Genomic DNA, 22,190 nt, shown 5'->3' with positions numbered 1-22,190 from the left:
AACCAAATTTTTTTTCATTATTCAATATACATACATACATACATACATTCATTAAATGAATTGAAGAAAAATCTAAAGATTCAAAATTTGATTTTTACGAGATTTTGTAAAATTGATAAAAATGCTAATACCTTGTATTTTTATGTAAAATTTTTTAAATATTAGCTGCACATTCACATTTATGCTTCGGTTATGATTGTAATGGAAATATAACAATAAGTTAGGTACCTATACATAGTTAGTAAATTTTTTCACAAAAAAAGCTAAAAGAAAAAAGCAAGCCTTTATTATTTTTTTAATATTATTTAAAAATGTTAGTTACCTAAAAATTAAGAAATAAATTTTGCACTAATAAAACCGGCAAAAGAAAAAAGATTAGAAAAATTTTTCCCCTAAAATTGTTTTTTTCAATTAAATTTTGAAAATGATTCAAAAAAAAAAAACAATTAATTGAACAAAACTGAAAAGAAAGATTAAATGAGCAGCTGCAAAAAATGGCAAAACCAAATTAATTAGATTAAAGAAAATAGTTATAAATTAATTCTTCACACTTTTTTATTTTCTCTCTGAATCAGAGTAGAGATTATATTTTTAGTTCAATAAAATTATATAATCATGAATCTTATATGTCAGTCAGTCAGTCAGTCCAAACCAATCGAATAAAATAGGAAAATTTTGAAAAAATTATACAAATAATAAGTAAGAATTAAAAAAAAAAAATAAATTAAAAATATTAAAAAAACTATCATAAAAGTGTAGTATGTAAATTTAAGAACAAAAAAAAAAAAAAGTATAAGTAAGAATTCATACTTCCATATCGTAATGCCATTTTTCTCAACTGCATCATCAATGATTCATTTTCATCTTCCAACCTTCTTGCTTTCTTTATAATTTTATCAGCCTGAAAAATTATTAAAAATTTTTTTTGTTTCGTTTTTTTTTTTTTTGGTTTTTTTTTTGATTTGTTTGTGATTTTTGAAAATTTAATTAAATTTATTTATTTTTTTTAAATAATAAAATATTTTATGAAAATGTTGGAATGTTTATTTTTAAATATTAAATATGATTAACCTTTTTACTTTTGGAACTTTTGTGTATTAATTTAAAGAAATTTAAACTGACTTATATAAGTGTTGTCGCATGTCTGTAACATAATTTTACTTTAGTATCAGAATTAGCTTGAAATAGAAAATTTTATCTGTCAGAATTTGACAGTTTAAATTATTTTTTAAATTGTAACAGTATTGACTAAAATAAAGAATCTATAAAACTCTATAAATAATAATTAAAGAGTAAGAATAGAAAAAAGAGTAACAGAATGAAGTCAAAATGTAAAAATAAATAGTAGCAGAAAAAAGCTTATAACATAATAGATCTTGCAAATACGAAAAAATAATTTTTCGGAAGTCACCACAGATAATTTCTGTGTAGTATTTATTGCATAGGAAAAATTGGTAGACTTTTTTTTAGTTAATACTGTCACTCTTTCTTAAATCAGTTAATATTCTTCATGTTACACTTTATTCTTAGGTATTAAAATTTTCACATAAAAAATTAAATAAAAAGTAATATATATTTTTTTAAGTACTTGAAATTGTAAAATTTTAAAGTATTTTTCTAAAAAAAAAATTGCAGAGAGTTTCTACGCGAAATTTAATCTATCAAAACAGTGATTTGACAAAGACTTTTGCGTCAATGTTTTACATACATGCTATTTTCAATAAAACACAAAATTATTTTATAGTACATGTGTTAACCGTTGGTGAAAGAGTCGTAGTGTAAATATAGCTAATAATAATTTATAATTATAATATATTATGTTCTAGGTATAATATTATAAAGTTGAATTTTGTTATTCTTTCAGAGATTAAAATGCAATATAAAAATATGTATAATTCCGTTATTGAAGAAGTGGTGAATATAAAATATAATCATTAAATTACACATGAACTTATGGTGAATATCAGATAAAACTACAAAATTTTATATTACTTCTTAATATATTATGTATAACCACATACGACAAACTTCAATAATTTGTGTTTCATAGTTTAATGTTTCTGCATGCGTACTACATTCGTAGAGAAGTAAAGAGGTTAATATTATAAAATTACGTTTTTTAATTAAAGTCGCATAAAATTTAGACGAATTTTATAATATTTTATAATGATGAATTAAATTTGATATAAAATATCGAAAGTATATAAAGTCATATTAAAATTTTTAATAAATGACAGAAAATGTAAAAGAAAAGAAATAATAGTGTTGTAATTTTTGTATTAAAAATTTGTAAAAATAAAAGTTTTATTTCTACTTTTCGAATTTTTTTTGTTATCCATATTTTATTTTGCATAATTGGTTTTACTGTTATTTATAATATTGTTAACAAAATATTTATTACTGTTATTATAATAAGTACTGTTATTATTACTGTTATAATAATAAGTACTGTTATTATTACTTTAATTAAATGCCGTTGATAATAATTATCGTATTTGATCTTTAATTATTCTCCGACAAATTTACAAAAAATTTGTTAAAAAGTGTAAAATTTGTAATTATACAATATAAATAGGTTTTATTTTAATTCAGCTCTTGAATATTGTAATAATATTATATTTATAAAATCATAATATAGGAAATATTGAATTAAAAATAAAAAGGTTATCTACAATCTATATTAGCTATAAACTATGTAAATTTGCTTTTTGGCATTGGATAATTATCATTTATTTATTTTAATAATATTATATAAAATTTTATTTTGTTCGCATTATTGTATAAATATATATACTGAACACATAAGTATATTATTACGAAAATGTTATATGTATAAGGTAAATTATATAAAGTAAACCAATTTTTTTTTACTTTTGAATTTTAGATAATACCTGTTGTAGCAAATACTAAAGCTTCTGAAATACATTTTGGGAAGAAAAATCCCACTGATTTTGCAACACCGAATAATCCAGATGAAGCCATTGGGCTTGGTTCTCTTATAATATTATTTTCATCATTAAATATTGTTTTATTTAATTTTATTTTATCTAATAATTCTTTATTTGAAATATCATCATTCATATTATTTTCTTTATGAATAATTGTATTATCATTATTAATATTATTATCATTATTATGATAATTATTAATATCATCAGTTTGTGTATAAACGCTACTAACTGAGCGTATTTCAGTTTTAGTTAAAATTAATTCTTGTAAACTTTCATCATTAATATCTTCAATTGTTTGAGTTGTTAAAGTAATATAACTTTCATCAGTAAATGTATATGCATCTTTTTTCTCAATATAATTATGATTTTTATTAGAATTTATTGGTAAAATCATATTAGATTCATGATCGCTTTCTGTTTGATCGTTATTATATTGCAGATCATTATTATTATTATTATTATTAATTGATAATTTGTCAACTTTTTCAATAATTTTGTTTAAATTATAAAATATATCATTATTTTCTGTTTCGATAGAAACATCAATCTTTTCAATATAATCTGTATTTATTGAATTATCAATTTTTTCAATTTCTTTTATACCATCAGTATTAATCGATACATCAATCATATTTTTATTATCATTATTATAATACCTTAAAATATCACATTCTATTGATACATCACATGTTTCTTTTTTATTTAATATCATAGTTTTATTATTAGAATCTGAATAATTGATATCATTAAAGTCATTATTATATGTTTGAGTTCCAGTTGGAATTAAAAGTAAACCAACTTCTTCAGTTTGAACACCACGATTTTCTTGTGGTAATCTAATTGATATTTTTCGGCGTTGCCTTAATCTACGACTCTAAATATAAATTTTTATATTTTTTTTTATCATTTTATCAAATACAATAATATTTTTTAATGTATATAAAAAAAAAAGTGTATGTAAATGTTTGTGTGTTGTGTAAAAGATAAAATGTATAATAAATAAATATATTGGAAAAAAAATCGATTTAACATCGTAAGTACCCTATGTAAATTTAAATTGTGCATGATATTACAAACCTCTTCTTCAGCAAATTTCAATTGTTCTTTTAAATCTGCTTCTCTTTCTAAAGAATCTTGTAGATCACGGCGTATTTGTTCAGGATCTTCTTGTGATCCACCACGTGTTAATGAAGCCCTCGTATGACGTCCGCTGTCAGCAGATGTTGATTTACCGATTGTTGCTAAAATTGGTGCTTTTTTAATAATACCAGGAGTTTTACTATTTTGATCGATTTCAGCCTAAAAAATTTTTTATATTTATATAATATCATATGATTTTTTAATGTTAATTAAAAAAAAAAAATATTAAACACCTGTAATCTCCTTGAAAGTTCATTAGCTAATTTTAAATCATTTTCTAATATTTTAACTTTATTTGCCAAATCAATTGAGGAATGCTGTTGTTTTTCATGTTCTAAAGTTTCTATTTTTCTTTCAGACTTCTTTAGCTTAAAACTAAGTATACGACAATTTTTCGTTTGTGCTTCTAGCTCTTTCTTCAAATTTGTGTATTCGGATGCTTGATCCTCACGAAAACTATCATGCATTTCATCCATTTCTTGTTCAACACCTCTTAATTCTCTTTTCACTTTATTATTTTCATCCATTAATTCCTCACATAATTGTTCGGCAGCTTTTAATTTTTTTCGTAAATCATCTTCTGATGATTTTGATGATCTTGTTTCTAATTGTTTTAATTTAGTATTTAAACTCTTTTTGTCTTCTTTTAATTCATCTACTTGATTTTTTAATTCATTAACTTTTTCTTGTAATTTTAATGCTTCAGAGGCAGCTGTACGATTTGTTGTTGTATCTAAGGATGCAAGACGTCGTAATAATAAATCACTTTTTTCGCGTTCAGCTTTTTCAGCTCGTGCTTTCATTGATGCTAAATCTTCTTGTAATTGTTTTATTTCTTCTTTTAAATGATAATCAGATGCTGCAACAATTGTTGTATCAGTTGATTCAGTTGTTATTGATGATAAATCATCTTGTTTCTTTTTTCTTTCTAAATTTTTGTCTTTAATTTGCATTAAAAATTGAACATCTTTTTTAATTGTTTCTTCATGATTATTTGCTGCAGCTGTAATCACTGTTGTCTTTTTCGTTAATGTAATTTCTTTCTTTTTGGGTGTTTCAATTTTTTTAATCGGTGGTAAAGAAGATTCTACTGGTAATGATAAACGTTTCTTTGCATCACGATCCGGTCTAGGTGGTGGTGGTTCTGGAATTGAAACCGGTGATTTTTCTTTTACTGGTGATTTCTCCCTAAAAAGGAAAGTGGTTTTAAAATTTTCAACTATTTTTTACGAAGATAAGAAAATGTATAATTTAATATTAAATAGAAATCGAATTACTTTTCAACTTTCTTTGGTAGACTTCGTTCTCTACTTCTTTCTCGGCTTGCTTCTCTTTCTTGGCTATTTTGTTTTTTTAATAAATTCATTTTTCTAACTCGTTCCGCTAGTGAATCAGATTTTAATATAACAATATCTTCTTTGACTGCCGATGAAGACGATGATCTTGTTGGTGGTACTGGCGGTCTTTCTTTTGATAAACTTTCTTCTAACTAAAATGTATATGACATTAAATATGTAAAACAAATTTAAAAAAATGATTTTAATAATTTTTTTTTTAGCTTATACTTCTTTTGTATCAATGATTGTGGTATGCCTCCTATTTGGTAGTTGAAGTTTGACAGAAACATTAACGTCATTTGATTGATTGCTGCTATTATTTGTAGTTGTTGTGCTTTTATTATTGTTGTTTGCTGATTTTTCATCTAAGTCTGGAGTTGAATTCCATGAACTTGGTCTTTTACGTAATTCTATGTTATAGTGAACAACTATTGTCAGTTTTTGTTTTTTTTTTTAAATTTTATTTATTTAATTTTCAAAAAATTTAACAATTTTTTTTTGTTTTCAGCGTTAGGCAGCAATCGTATATATTGTGTAATTAACAACATTATGTGGCGGGCGACGGCGTGTATGATGCAGCGATTTACAACACAAAATACATGTTTTTTGTTTTTTTTTTTTTTAATATTTTTGTTGATTATTAATGCAGTTGTTAGTTGTTGCGATTCATATTTTTTTTTACGATGACAATTTGATTTGAATTTATTTTTCAATTTAATTTTGTTTTTGTATACATTAAATGTTTGTTTGTATTTTAGCAATAAATAAACAATCAGTAAACAATACATCAACAATATATAAGTGTTTGTTATATAATAATAAAATAATTAAAGCAATAATTTTTCAATTGTATCACAAAAAAAAAACAAATTGTTTATATAATTAAAGTAAATTCAATTAAATTTAAAGTAGTATACAAAACAAAGATAATGTAGTACAATTATTTTACACAAAAGATTTATGTTGATTCAAAGATAACACATAATATTATATAATAGTTATATAGAGATGGCAAATATGTAAGTTAAAGATGGCAAATGTAATATTTAAAATAAAAATAAAAAAAAAGAAAGTACTAAAATTAGTGCAGAAATCTTTATATAGATTTTATAATAATAGAGTAAACAAAAAAAAAGTGATAGAAAAATTATAATTTATAAAAATTTTCTACATTAAAAAATTAAAATTGAAAAAAAGAATACAGAAAGAATAAAAATAAGTATGAAATTTAATTTCATTCAAAAAATTTAAAAGTGAAAATAATTAAAAAAACTAGAACATTCACTAGAATTATATGACTAAATAAAAGTGTGTTTAAATAAAATTTTAAAAATTATCACTAAAATCGCACTAAAAAAAAAAAAAATAATTTCAATGAAAATTTTAAAATAAATTTTCTACTCTATTTTAAAACATACGCGCTATATTTTGGTTTTTAATTTTTTTTTTCTTTTCTTTTGTTTTTATATTATATTAGACAACGAACACTTACCAATATCACCATTACTATTTGTATCAGCACTAGAAAGATTTTGTGTTGATGTCCAAGAACGTTGTGAACGTGATATTGAACTAGCATCTGATATATTTGGTGATGATGCAGCAACTGCTTCATCAGCACGACTTTTGCCACCATGCTCCTTATAATCACGAAAACATCTTTTACAACGTGTTGGCCATCTTACTTGCGGATGAAATCCTAATGGACATAATTGATCACCTTTTGACATTGGATACATACGATGCATTTTGAAATAATTTTTTTTTTGGATGTTCACGTACAAATAATGTGTAAAAATTTTTTTTTTATTTAAAAGTAAAAAAAAAACGAACTTTATAAAAATTTTTATTTTTGTATAGATGAGTTTCTGAAAAAGAAAAAGAAAAATAAATTAGAAACATTAATTTTTTAAAATAATTTAAACTTAATATTCTTAAATGTAAAACAAATTAAATTTTTAAATAAATTGTAATTGAATAGGAGGATTGTACATATATTAAAGCCGGTTTTCGCAAACAGTTTCATGTACAAGATACTTTGTTATTGAGTAGTCTACTTGTATTTTACGTTTAAAATTGACATGACTTATTATGGGGCTCCGTTTAAGCCGATTGCACACTTTACACTTACAACAAAAAATAAAGTAATTATTGGGAGGAAAATAGTTACGCACATTTCCTCCAGTAGATGAATTCTTATTCTTATATGGAAAACATTCATTAAGGTCAGTTTTTATTTTCCTGTATAACGGAATTGCCATACAATACAGCGATCTGTTTTAGATACTTTTCTAAATTATTTTTTTTAGAGGCGTGAAATGTCATATTCCTTTAAATTGCTTATAAATTGTTGAATTAATATGAAATTACCGTTTAATATAATGTACTTTCTAGTGCACATGTACGTAAAAAATACTTTATAATATATAAAAGCATAATATAATGTATGTGTATATAATGTAAATATTATTCTTTTTCACAAAAATAAAAACCGCATTTGATATCGTTTAAAAAAGAATATTACTTATGTTAAATAGTAAAAATAAAAAATTTCTAAGGATTCTAAAATATTTCTAAGGATATACATAAATATTGTTTATATATAAATACAACTCTACGTTTGAGTGTATTGTTATACTTATAATGCATGTTGTTATACATGCATACATTGATTTACAAAATATGTGAGCAAGAAAATAATAAAATTATTTTAATTTATTGAAAAAGGATCAACAAATTAACAAAAATAAAAAAAAACTTAAAGAAAAAATACTTTGACCAAAAAAAAAAGTTTAATAAATTGAGTTAAGTAAAATATATAAATATCGCTGTGGACAGGATTCGAACCTGTGCGGGCAAAGCCCAGTGGATTTCGAGTCCACCTCCTTAACCACTCGGACACCACAGCCACGGGAATCCTTATTGCAAAATGTAAGTTTATACATATATATGCTTGTAATAAAATTTTGAATTAATAAATAATTTAATATTCTAATTTAATTTAAAAAAAAACAAAAACTAATATACATACAATATAATTGATTTTTGAACGGGTATCCAAATCAAAACAGTCTTGAAAATTGTATAAATTTTAATTTAAATTCTAAAATTCGATTAAGTAAATGATTTTTGTTAAAGTGAAAAATAATATAGAATTTTGTGAATTGTATAATTTTGGCGCGAAACTTGATGCCCAATTTTCGATAATAATAGAGATAGTGTCATGCAAATCAGCACTTATGTTAAAAGGGACGTTGTAGAATACACATTGTGGAATTAATATAAGCTGAACCTTTCAAAGGTAAGTGTTATATGGATTAATAATTAAATTTAGAAAAAAAAATATATTATAATTTAAATATATGGGAAGGAATAGAATAATATAAATATAAAATAGTATTAGTGAATTTGGCTTATATTCTCAGATTTAAAATATTTTATATTTATCACTTTATAGAATTCTCTATAGTATTTGCAAAGGTTTCTTCTTTTGTAGTTAACTAAACAAGAAATTATAAATAATTTGCAAATAAAATTATTTTTGTATAATAATCTTGTGAATATGGCAACAGGTGATGTATAACGTCATTGAAATTTATCGAATGTGTCATGGATTTTCACGGTCAATTTAAAAAAGCGATAATCATTATAATTTATAGGTAGAAAAGTTATTATTAATAACTGGAAATCTGTATAGTAAAAATTCAATAATTTATTTTTATGCAAGTATACATAAGTAATTGTGTTCTTCTCCTTTAAGTTACTTTCCCTTTTTTGAATTAAGTACATAATTAATTTGGTTTTATTTATAATACAATTTTTACATTCATATACATTTACAAGTTGTATAACAATTTTCCTTTAATTAACCTTGAAATTTTAAATATTTAAAAAAGACTAATATTTAAAAATATCAAAATAATTTCTTCGGTATTATATTTATTGAAGAAGTATAAGTATATTAAAAAATATAATAAATTTAAAGATATACAGTTAAATTTTTGTGTATACTTATACATTTTTAATATAATATTTATTTAATTTTATACTTGTGAGTAATCATGATTTTGCGTATACTTTTAATGATTTTTATTTATTTTATAAAATTCCAACACATTCTATTAAAATACTTTAACATTTAAAATATTTTGGACATTCTATTGTTTTATATACTCTTTGAGTGTGGCTAGATATATAACATAATGCTTGTTATGTTAAAAAGTGAGATTTTTAAAAATTTTGTTCACGTTCTAAGTAATTGTCATGATATTTTTTTGCAAAAAATTTGTACTTATAAAATCATAGAGACACAATATGATTTTGTGTTTTATTAAAAGATTGTAACAACATCCTACTTCGGGAATGATCGTCATTTGACAGTAAAGTGTTCGGCGTCGCTATGTCAAAATGATCGTAAATGATTGCCAAACCGGGTAACTTTTTTCTTTTTTATGATTTTGTGTTATTATAGAGGTTCGTTTTTAGTAGTTATTTGAAATTCAACGATAATCAATGAATATTTCGAGACAATACTTCGTAAGTATTATCTTAAAAAAATTTAATTAAAATATTTTAGATGGAGCCATTCCTTTATTTTAATGTTATTATCATGAAGATTAGAATTGTTATAAAAGTAAATACATCCGTAACATAAATCCAAATCAAATGACAAGCAACAAGTTTATGATAGTTATGACGATGAAATACTTAGATTGTTACCGCCATTTTGGACGCGTCAAATGACGATCCTTTTGCGGGAAGGAGCCTAATTTGGAACATATAAATTTAGCAATTATACCGGATGGTGTTTATTACTTAAAATACTTAAGACGAGTAGTTACAAATTTCTCCAGTAGATGGCATTGAAGTGACTTTTTCAATTCTATAGAGTTTTATTTAATTTCTGATATTTTTAATGTTTATGACTAATTTTAGCTTACGTATCTATAAGAAAATGGAAAAATATTTAAAATATAAAAAAAAAATTGTGATAAAATTTCCTTTAATCTTTGTGATTCCGTTATTTTTCTATTTATGTAAAATCAGGGCAGTCGCATAAAAATATTTTACATCGATACTTTTACATAAATATTTTAGATACGTTTATGTAGTTCACATTTTTTTAAATAAAATTTTACTTTAAACATTACAAAATGTGTAATATAAAATAAAGAATTTCAATAAGATTTAATTTGATTTGATGTCACGGACCAGCACCAAATATTTTTAATTTTTATTATTCAATTTCATACCTACATACACTATTTTAATGATGAGATTATTCAACAGCAATAAATCTTGATTTGTTACATGTGATACAGTACTATGAATACATAATATATTTCATATAAAAATGCATAGACATATATATATATATGTCTATAAATTTGGTGTATATATATATATATATATATACACCAAATATTTAATATTTTATGAAAAAGAAATTCATTTCCTGAATCATAATCCAATAAATTTGGTGTTAGGTAATTTAATGTCATCCCTTTTTATTTTTTTTTTTTGTTCTAAATTCAATTGTTCTATATTATATTTTCATTTAAAATATTCATAAGAAATTTAAAAAATGGTAACAAAATATAATGAAAATATTTTTATCACTTTTTTTACATAGTGCTGTTCAAAAGTATGATGGCATAAATTTTCGGTTTTTTGAGTAGATCTTTAAAATTCCTATATTTCTATAATTGTTTTCTTCATCAAAATGCAAAGCCATCTACCGAACTTATTGTAAGAATATCTACCGAACTAAATCGACAAACGGCAACGACGGACGATTATCGTTGCTAACTCAAAACAATAGCGGGACGGTAAAATCAATTGTGCAGTATTTGCTATAAAATACCAATAGGATTTTAGCCTATTTTACCGACAGCCCTTAAATGCGCAGCTGTTGTAATTTCGCTTGAAACTGGCCAGTGCCACTTATGTATATTGTGTATTGATTATATGTTTATGAATTCTGACATTTCGCTGCGGAAAATCGCTCTTATTCTGTTTTCAACTTAAATTAGTATTTGCATGAACATCTACCGAACTAAATTACCGTATATTGAGATCTTAGAGAGTTATAAAGGCAATGAAAAAATTTATAATTAATAAATAAATTGGCACTCAGAATGTTAGATACCCTATTTGAGGGTTATTTACAAAATAAATATTGCTTATTAATATTGAACTCGCGTCCGCAAATTGGTTTGATCGCCTTCTCATTTTAAAGTTCCTTTGAAGTAATGTATGTAATATCTTGAATAAATGAACTGAATGTGTGTAAACAAGTGAAGTGTAACAACAGTATTTTGCATGATAATAAATTTTGTAAAGTATTGTGTTTTTTTTTGTTTCATTTTTGTATTCTTATGAATATTAGCCATAGATAATATGTTAATATGTAGAGAAAATTTGTTAGGTTAGGAAAATAAAAACGTCAGAAATAAAAATATTTTTTAATTTTTGGTTTTTTCTTTTTAACATTTCATAAACAGAGACTTTTTCCGTTTGGCAATTTTCCATTAAAAAATGAAATTTTTTTTTGATATTTTTCAGAATAGCAAAAAAAAAAAAACAAAAACAAAGGAAATTTTAAACGGCTACTTTTTTGTACGTTGGTACAGTTTCATAGTGTGCGTAATGTGTGTAAATATGTACATATGCACGTAGATAAAAAATATGTTTTTTATAAATCTAAATATTTTCTGTTTTCTATTCTCTTTTCTATTCGAATAGTAGGTGGCATGGCAGGTTTATTCAAAATTATGGTTCATTTGTTCGACAATTAAATAGATTTTGTTTAGAAATATCGCAACAGTATATACTTAAGCCAAAATATTCGGTAAAAATATGAGGCTGTTTTGTAAAATATATTCTTAGAAAAATTAGAATTATTTGTTTCAATATCTCTCTTGTTCTTTTCAGTTTAAATATATTACATTTATTATAAATGTATTAGAGGCGTGTTATTTAGAAATTTATTATTTATTATTAAAATTCCATCAAAGAAACACAAATTCTAAACATAATACCATATGTACATACATATATACATTTATACACACATATATTATTTATGATTGTAAAACATTTTATAAACTTTCTAAAATTTTAAAAATTTTAATTTATAGTCAAATGTTTTTAAAATTTTTAAGAATAAAATAAAAAATAACAAAAGAATATTATTTATACTCGTATGTATATATTTTAGAAATTTTTTGAATTGGCTCTCTTTAGTAACAATATTTTTATCTATGTATGTCTATATATCGACTGACCTAGGTTAATAATATATTCTCTAATAAAATTCAAATATGAGTTCAATATAAACCTATACACATAAATGTTCGTTATGTCATTCAATAAATACCTACGCGAGATGAAAATATACATACAATAATCAAAGAACGATTGTAATTTCGAGATTTAAAAGTTAAATATCTTTAATATTGAAAAATTTTCCCAATAGCCTTACATAAATATGAATATCGTTTCTAAAAAATTTTAAGAAAATTATTTATAGAGTCATAGAGACAAATTTCTAAAATATAATATGTGAAGTAATATTCTCCTTTTTAAAGTCGCGGCTCCATTAATTGTAGTCCTGTCTCAAAGCACCTACGATTAACTAAGCAAATTTTATATATTAATATAAATGAAGCCCCGTAATTTTTAAATGAATGATTATTAAATTTGGAGAATGTAAAAAAATAAATAAAATCCGATGTTATTTAACAACAAAAAAAAATTTTTTTTTTTTATATTTTGTAGGTGTAAAGTTCGGGCCAAGGCCAATTTTTAATATTTAAAAATTAGGTCAAACAATATACGATATACAATAGTATGGTTCACTTCTATGTATCCTATATTTATGAAAATGTAAATAGATTGAGAAATCTAAGTGATTAATAATAATTTCTAGCTGGAGATTTCATTTTATTTATTTGATATACTTAAGTAGTGCATGTATACATGATAATGTTCCATGTATATGCAAGTATAGTTCTAAAAATATTTATGTATTTATGTTTAATATGATTTATTTTTAATTGTTTACAATATTTAAAACAACAGCATTATTTTATTTTAATTTAACATATATACCCAAATTTTTTTTTTAGATCTAATTTACATATTTTTTAATTAAAAAAAAAACCTAATATTTTATCATTTTAGAGTAAAATGTAAACATATTTTGAGAGCGGTGCTCATTATTTACCTTATATGAATTTTTATAAATTTGTACGTAATTTAAAAAATAAACACACGCCTCCACTTATTTATTAATGTAAATAAATAAATTAGTAGGGGTTAAGCTCATATATTTTACATAAATTTTGATCATCTTATCATCTGTATTGAAAATTTTTTAACTTAAGTTATACCAATTTTTAAATTAAGTATATAATATAAAAGTGATTATTCCCTTAAAAAAGAATACATACTACAATAAATTTTTAAGAATACATTTAAGTTTTTTTTAAATAAAAAAAAATTTAATATACCGTTACCTGTTACTTAAGGCAGTTCTTAAAGAGGATCAAATATTTTTGTAAGATTTTTCAAGTTTTTTTTAATAATTTGTAAAGCATTGATAATTTGAAATCTTAAATAATATATTTTTTTCGAATATAAATATATAGAAAGAAGGTATTAAGGTGCATGCCTCTATATATCGCAATTTATTCGCTTCATTAACTTCTAAATTGTTGTACATCACACTGTTCATACTTGTAAGGGCTCGCCCCGCATTATTGTTAAGGTTCAAAGCGATGGACATAATGATTTCATTAGCGTATTTTACGAGGTATCTACTCAGGCAACACAAGTACAAAAACTGGTAGGTCAGTGTGTACCTGCAGGTGGCTACTAATCATCGGGTGTGACACAAATGCACATCACGGGATATGAGGGAGTAGCAACACTAATATTACCTGTGAATCTTTCCAAATTTGAAGTGCTACTGGTGGGCTTTGCTTTCACGGCAGCGAAATTGCCATTTTCCGGGTATTACAAAGTGGTCGAGTTCATTAAGAGGGTAAACCTCGAACAGGTATAGATCCCTATGCCTGGTTGTACAAAATTAACAATCTATAATCTTCATAGGTATTTCGAAAATATTAATTAAAATATGTGTATAAAAACTAAAAAAATTTGAAAATAACATATTATGATTATAAAAGTAAGTAAAAACTATAAAAGAAATATTTCTTTATTTTTCTTTTAATTAATTAAAAAGATATTATAATGTAAACGATATCATTTTAAAAGTATAATTTGGCAGACATTCCAATTTGCGTCATAAATATTATAATAAAAATAATTTTGTAAATATACAAAAAGAAATTCCTACAATAATCTTTAGTAATTTTTATTATCCCCACTAATAAAAATTGATATAGGAAAAATAATGAAATGTAAAAGAATTCAATCCTAATATATTCAATAAATTTTTATGGCGCCTATAAATTATTTTATAATTAAGCTTCATAATTTTTCAAAAAGAACAATAAAACAGAAAATATTTTATTTGTATACTTGGAAAATATTAAAGAGTCTGACAGATTTGGCAACACTTTTAAATTTTTCTTATATTTTTTTGTTTTGATTTCTAAATAGCTAGCTGTTTCACTTGTTTTTTTTTTTTAAGAAAATTTTAATTGTGAAACTAATAAAAAAAAATTTTTCGGCTTCTTCTAAATTTAATTTAGAAAAATTATTTTTTTCTGTAATTTTTTAAATATTCAGGTAAAATAAGAAATAAATTTTATTATATTGTTGGATCGTTGACCTTTTTTTTGGCATAAATTTTTAATGGCATTCGCATTATTAATCGTTTTTCATATACACTAAAAATAATTACTAATTATTTTTTTTTATAAAATAAAAAATTAATTTTTTAAATTTTATTCTCTATAGTCTTTAATTATGTCGAACAGGAATGTATGTTTGTATATGTACCAATTTGAGTTTAATAAAACAATTAATTTTATAGATTTTAATAAAAAAAAAGTTTTTGTTCCGGAAATGGTTTTATTGTTGTGGTTTTTTGGTGATAAAAATTATTTTTTAAAAGTACTTGAAAAAAAAATATACTTTTGGTTCCGTTGTCAGGTGTGGGGTTCGAACCCACGCTCCCGTTTGGGAACCAGAGCTTAAATCTGGCGCCTTAGACCGCTCGGCCAACCTGACGTACAAATATTAGAAGCTTTAGTATATTAGATATATACGCAGTGTTGAAAGTAATGGAAAAATTACATGGCAAACGTCTAAAATAACATTTGCCGGGTATTATACTTATTAACAAATTTATTTTTCTTCAACTTGCGGTTTAAAAAAAATGGTTTAATAAATTTGTCAGGTGTGGGGTTCGAACCCACGCTCCCGTTTGGGAACCAGAGCTTAAATCTGGCGCCTTAGACCGCTCGGCCAACCTGACTATATTTTAAAGGCTATTATAAAAATTATAATAGTATATTGTCTCAATAAATTGTAGGCTATTATTGTTCGTGTTAGGTGTAAGAACGCAGTTCTTCTCAAGTTTTGTGAATAAACATAAAAATTAGAATGGCGACAATATTCAAAACCCATTCAAACATCATTTTATGTAATAATATTACAAAATATTGTAATATATTAGACAATGTAATAGTGTAATGCGTTGGCTATTATAAAAGTGATCGTATTCGGATTCAGTTGATTAACTGGAAACTATCGAAATTTCGTACGCAAAAATTGAAATTAGGACTTTAATAATTAATTTTATCGTTTTATTTGAGCGATTGAATATGATAAAATAACAGGCATTTCCATAAAATACAGTAGTGACTCGATGTATTTATATTTGATTTTCGGATTGTTCAAGGGTGCATGAGAATAAGAATAATTTTCTTTTTCGAAAATTTATTACTTTCAAAATTTTTATAAGTAATAAAAATTATTGTAATATATGTACAAATTTAATTGTACAGTGAAGTTGTATAATTAAATATAAAAATCCAAAAAATATTAATAAATAATTTAATTAAAACTCTTATATAATATGTAAAATACGAGTATATCAATTTTTCTAAATTATTAATGAAATAATGGCGAAAGAAAACAAATTTTCTTAAGTATAGAAAAAATTTTCTTTGAATTTTAATGTATTTAATATGAAAATCTTAAAGAATTCCCAGAAAATAACCTAAATTAAAAAATTTTTAATTTAATTTTGTTCTTATGAGATTGTTATTCTGTTTGTTTATTATTTTATGTGCACTTAAATTTTTTTTTAATTTTTATTTTAAATATAAAAAGTTGTAAAATTTTTAATGATTAAATCGAACAGAACAGAACATAATAAAAGTTGCACAAATTTTAATTAAAATGCAAGAAATACAAAATAAATTTCTATAAAAATTAGGTTCATATGAATCATCGTATTATTCTTACACTCCTTTAATTATAATTTAATAATAATTTACATTGTTATAACAGCATTTTATAAAGATATACATGCATTTAAATTGAATAAAAATAAATAAATAAATAAGATTAAAGAACATTTTTTAAAAACTCAAAAAAAAAAATTTAAAATGTTTATTATTACACTTTCAATTTAATTTAATTTTAAACGTGTATAAAATTTATAAATAAATGGATATAAATGTATGTATATCGTAGGAACTTGAATGTTATAGTATAATATACTGTGAATATTCATCTAAATTGAAGTATTCTATATTCTTCTTGGTATAATATATTTTACACACGTTTATAGCTTTCCATTTAAGGGCATACAACATTCTATATATGTATATAACACTCCCGACGGTATTTATTTCCATTTCAACTCGTCTAGACTAGGCAAAGTCATAGTTAAAAGGAGTTGTTAGGCACATTTATTCTGAGAGATGGCTATATATTATAAATTACTTCAGAAATGGCTCTAAATTGATTTTTGTAAGTATAACAATAACTTGTATAACAGTTATAGAACAATATAACAGTTATAGCACAATATAACAGTTTCAAAAATATTTCTGGAAATTAATTTCTATTAGAATTATTTGACTTCAAACGATTAAAAAATTTTAATGTGTTTTTTTTATTTAGAAAATGAATTTTTTCTCAATGCGTATTCTTTTATTATTGTAAAGTTTAGTATTATGACCGAAACACTGCGTGATAAAGTTTGGATTAGGGAAATTTTAGGAAGTTCTCAGTATTTTACTATATATTTTAAAATAATAAAATGCGCAAATCCCAAGGTATATTCTTATACATATGTATACGTATTGACATAATATTTTAAAATTCTTGTTTCAATTGCAATTTCAATACAACTTAACTTGTATAACATTGTGTGTTTAGTGTGTTACACATGATGTGTAGCTATTTTGATGGGGCCCTATAAGAAACAATCGTTGTTGTTCTAAATAGTTTTTTTTTGTTTCTTTTTATTTATTATCTTTAAGTACTTTAGTTTCTTTTCTGTAAAACATTCTTTGTTCAATTGAATTGTTTTCTATATTTTATAATTTAATTTTATTTGAAATTTTGGCTCATCTAATGTTTTAATGTCCCAATTGCGGTTTATAAATATACATAATTATTATATCTTTTGTTCTCATGTTTTTTTTTTGCAAATTTTTCAAACTTGATGCATAAATGAACGCGTGAACATTTTCTTTCCATTTTTAAAAATTAATTCAATAAAATTTCAATTTATTTGAAAAATTTCTGTGAAAATTATTGAAAATTTTCTTACAATTGAATTGAATTTTGTAATTGAATTCTTTATAAGAGAAAGGATATTTTGATTTAGCCATGATGTAAAACGGTCATTTACATTCTAATTTTGTACATATACTGAAAACTAAAATTGTATAACAAATTATAAGAAATTACGTAGACTTTATCCGATGCCAATTATTTATACATATTCAAGATATTTTTGTCATTGGCAATGAAATATTTAAGAAATATTTTTTTAATTTTAGCTTCTTTTTTTTGTAATTTTGATTGTTTTTTGTAAATAAAATTTTTATCATTTACTTTGGATATTTTAGAAATTTATTTTTATCCTTTCTGGAAAACAATCTGAATATTGAACTGATAGATTCGAAATGCAAACATTGATATTTTTTATGCGAGTTGTTTTTTCCATCTAAATTATTGCCTATAGGTGTGCTATAAATATAAAACAAACTTCAACAATTAAAATAAAATTTATTTTTATTTTAAAGAAGACCCGCTTTCCTCCGTAACAAGAAGTCGCCTATATCTAAATAAAAAATATACATGCCGTTACTGTATGCTAGAAGTTAAGATAACAGAAAAATCTGAAAAAGTCGTAATGTTTGTTCTTAAGAGGCCTTGAACAATGATTAGTATAGAACTCTTTGAAAATTTAACAAAATTCGGACAAAATGTGGGAATTTTTATTTTGAATCATGTTAGTCTTTATAAATTCTTATTCCCTTGACAAAAAGCATAGACATAGACATACTGTTCTTGAACTTGCGATGTAAAAAAAATGCTTTATTAATTCTGTCAGGTGTAAGGTTCGAACTCACGCTCCCATTTGGGAACCAGAGCTTAAATCTGGCGCCTTAGACCGCTCGGCCAACCTGACGCACAAATATCAAAAGTTTTAGTACATATAATATACATGTAGTATTGATGGCAATTGTAAAATTACATGGCAAACGTCTAAAATAATGTTTACCGGATTATTATTTATTAAGAAATTTATTTTTCTAACTTGCGGTATAAAAAAAACTGCTTTATTAAAATTTGTCAGGTGTGGGGTTCGAACCCACGCTCCCGTTTGGGAACCAGAGCTTAAATCTGGCGCCTTAGACCGCTCGGCCAACCTGACTTCCGAGTATCGAGAGTTTTAATCTAATATTGACCTTTAATACTCGCAGTTTTATTTGATTTTCACTATTTTTCACTATTGTAAGTTTTTTACTTCTGTATCCACACGCAAGTAAGTATATGCAATTAATAATGTACAATAGTAGTATATAGGTAAATAACTAAAATATTGTTCAGCTATCAAGAAGATTTGTTGTTGAATACTAATAACATATTATTCATAAAAGCTTTTTGTGATAAGAAAGAAAACTATTTCGTTATGCATGCCGATATGTGGTAATTGAATAGGTACATTAAGCATTTATAAATTTGTAATCATATCATGTTATAAATTATTAATTTAACAATTAATAAATTGAGATTTAACAGAGCTAATGCTAAAAATTAAATTGTGGTGAGTAATTTGACAGACTCATGGAGTGGGGACTTGCATATACATATGTGATACTGACAAACTTAGCTACACAACATAGCTCTATCAATAAATATAATTATACATATATCATGCATGTATTATTCGAATTGTTTTCCATGCCTTTTGATTATGAGAAACGTGTACAGTTTTATTTGATTTTCGGTCTAATTTCTGGCTATTTCAATTAAATTTCGTATATATTTTTTTTTGGCTTTTAGTTATTTCTCTTTTTTTATTCAAACAGTAAAAAGTTAATCGTGAAATGTAAAAAATGTTGTTACATTTTTCAATTCGATGGTCAGAGATTAAAGGCTAATACATAAAATGTATTGTATTGTGCAGGATTGTCTTTGTTAAAAACAAAAGCAATTATCTATTATTTATTTTATTTTGAAAAAATTGGGTCAATATAAATGGTATGTATGTATAACATTTAGATGTTTACTATGTGTATACGTGTAAACAATTAAGATTTGAATCTATATAGTTCGACTCCCATTATATAAATCATTATTTTGTCACAAGATTAGTTCGTAATAGAGACAATAGAGACAATTCGCACTAGTTAGAATGTCATTCATATTAATTAATTCAAATTAGTTTGTGTTAGAGGGAATAGGCGTGATATAAAATACGAATTAATGATTTTTAAACGAATTTAATTGTTTTTCGTGTTAACGAGGTGGTTTACATTAACATTGTTTTGCTTCGAGCTAATTTCGGGAGAATTTGTGTTTTCTAGGCAATCAACGCGAAAGATTCGTTTTTTTGACACCTAAACGCAAATGCAAAGTGCAGCAAAACAGTTCGTATTAAGGAGAATTTCGTCTTATAGGATCCGTTCTATAGTAGTTTGACTGTACAATTATCGTCCAAAATTTTACAATTTTCTAATTAAAAATGTTTGCCAATTCATTTTTCAGTCTAATTGTTTTTCCCCTTTCCACTCATTATGCCTAAAGAACTTTCTCGAGACCTAACCTCCTGATAAATTCGAGTATGTTGTGGGAATCGACTTCTCCTAGCTCACTTACTGCGAGGACGAAACCACCCAGAGACTCCGTACTGTTCAATGCTCCACAATCACCAACAATTTTGTTAAATATTCAAATATTAAAACAAGTACATAATTTATTATGCGATTATTAGAAATAATGCCTTTATACGTAAGTATACGTTAATTAATCGAACCGGGTGCAATTTTCATTTTTAAGTAAAAAAATGCACACCTACCAAAACTAAATGCGTATTTGCATTATATATGTTTATCTAACTAAATAATGTAGATGTATACCGGCCGATAATTATTATTAACAATATAATGTTAAAAAAAAATCCCAGACAATTTTATTTTAGACCTTCGAAAAATTCAAAACGTAATATAAAAAAAATTTTTTTTTTATTTTAATATTTTTTTTATGAATGAATAAAGGCCTATAACCTTTATTACTCATTTTTTTTTCGAAAAAAAAAATAAAAATAATTTAAGAGTGACAATTTTAGTCTATAAGTACATACATTGAAATATATAAAAATATTAATTTATAATAAATAATTTTAATATTGCTCTAAATGTTAATAAAAATTTTATATACATACATACATGCCTATAATGTACATGACGTGAAAGTGTTGAAAACGTGTAAATAATTTATTTTTCATTTACCATCATGAGAAACAATTCGACAAAAAAAAATTTTTTTTTCAAAAAAAAAAAATATTGTTATGATTTTGCGTTTTGAGTTTTTCCAATTCTCACCGCGCTGCATTGCTTACCATGCTAACTCATAAAGTTTTTGTATTTTTTCGTTGAATTATCCAATATAAATTATTACCGTAATTTATAAATACATTGAAAACAACTGTTGAATGTGTTAGTATCTATACACTTTACATAAAATTCATAAAATACTTAGTTATACATGTGTGTATGTATACATATAATAGCGCGATATTGCAAAAGTATTTGACACAGTAAAAAATGGCTGGTTTTTATTATATTTATTTGATTAAATAAATATTTAAAATAAATTTAAAAAATCAAAAAAAAAATATATTATTAAAAAAAGAACATTTTGATTTATTACTGTTTTGTGTAATAAAAATATTTAAACACTTTTTACTTTTCCAATTTGAAATCATAAACAAATGACTCCTTAAATATTTGGTTTATTAAAATTGAATATCGAAATAATATGAAAGTGTACGTATGTATGTGAGGTGCGTATATGTATTGTGTAAAATATAAAATATGCGAAAAAATTGGTCAGACAATCTAACCTAAAAAAAAAAAATAATAATATGTAAATTCAGCGCAAAAAATTTAACCTAAAAATTTTCATATATGAGTATTAAATTGAAACGATAAAAATAAATTTTTAAGTGTAAAATGTAAAACAGTGATTCTCAAACTTATTACGTTTATAAACTGTTTTAATATGACAGTTTCGTAAAGCCGTTGTTTACGGTATATTG

General features: G+C 23.8%; 1 protein-coding gene and 5 non-coding genes across 10 annotated transcripts in view; all 6 read right to left on the bottom strand.

Annotated features, from left to right (window-relative positions):
• Positions 1 to 22,190, bottom strand: part of LOC129614253 (myosin heavy chain, cardiac muscle isoform) — a 31,528-nt gene that overhangs the window by 6,290 nt on the left and 3,048 nt on the right. For 2 of the 5 annotated variants that reach the window (XM_055528749.1, XM_055528751.1), the window contains exons 3-8: positions 6,921 to 7,296; positions 5,657 to 5,856; positions 5,369 to 5,580; positions 4,325 to 5,279; positions 4,029 to 4,250; positions 2,892 to 3,825 (exon numbers count right to left, since the gene is read on the bottom strand). In XM_055528749.1, coding sequence (XP_055384724.1) covers positions 2,892 to 3,825; positions 4,029 to 4,250; positions 4,325 to 5,279; positions 5,369 to 5,580; positions 5,657 to 5,856; positions 6,921 to 7,176 — 2,779 coding nt within the window. In that variant the 5' untranslated portion in view covers positions 7,177 to 7,296. Of the gene's footprint in view, positions 1 to 810; positions 902 to 2,891; positions 3,826 to 4,028; positions 4,251 to 4,324; positions 5,280 to 5,368; positions 5,581 to 5,656; positions 5,857 to 6,920; positions 7,297 to 22,190 lie in introns of all 5 variants that reach the window. The other 3 variants (XM_055528750.1, XM_055528752.1, XM_055528753.1) reach the window with 3 other exon arrangements.
• Trnas-cga (transfer RNA serine (anticodon CGA)) lies at positions 8,255 to 8,336 on the bottom strand. The gene has a single exon. It is a non-coding gene; the product is annotated as a tRNA-Ser (tRNA).
• On the bottom strand, positions 15,545 to 15,628 carry Trnal-uaa (transfer RNA leucine (anticodon UAA)). The gene has a single exon. It is a non-coding gene; the product is annotated as a tRNA-Leu (tRNA).
• Trnal-uaa (transfer RNA leucine (anticodon UAA)) lies at positions 15,792 to 15,875 on the bottom strand. The gene has a single exon. It is a non-coding gene; the product is annotated as a tRNA-Leu (tRNA).
• Trnal-uaa (transfer RNA leucine (anticodon UAA)) lies at positions 18,972 to 19,055 on the bottom strand. The gene has a single exon. It is a non-coding gene; the product is annotated as a tRNA-Leu (tRNA).
• Trnal-uaa (transfer RNA leucine (anticodon UAA)) lies at positions 19,218 to 19,301 on the bottom strand. Its single transcript has one exon. It is a non-coding gene; the product is annotated as a tRNA-Leu (tRNA).

Source organism: Condylostylus longicornis, unplaced genomic scaffold (genome assembly GCF_029603195.1).
Source record: "Condylostylus longicornis isolate FDR11 unplaced genomic scaffold, ASM2960319v2 ptg000107l, whole genome shotgun sequence".
Taxonomy (NCBI): Eukaryota; Metazoa; Arthropoda; class Insecta; order Diptera; family Dolichopodidae; genus Condylostylus; species Condylostylus longicornis.
This window is presented reverse-complemented; position numbering and strand designations above follow the sequence as displayed.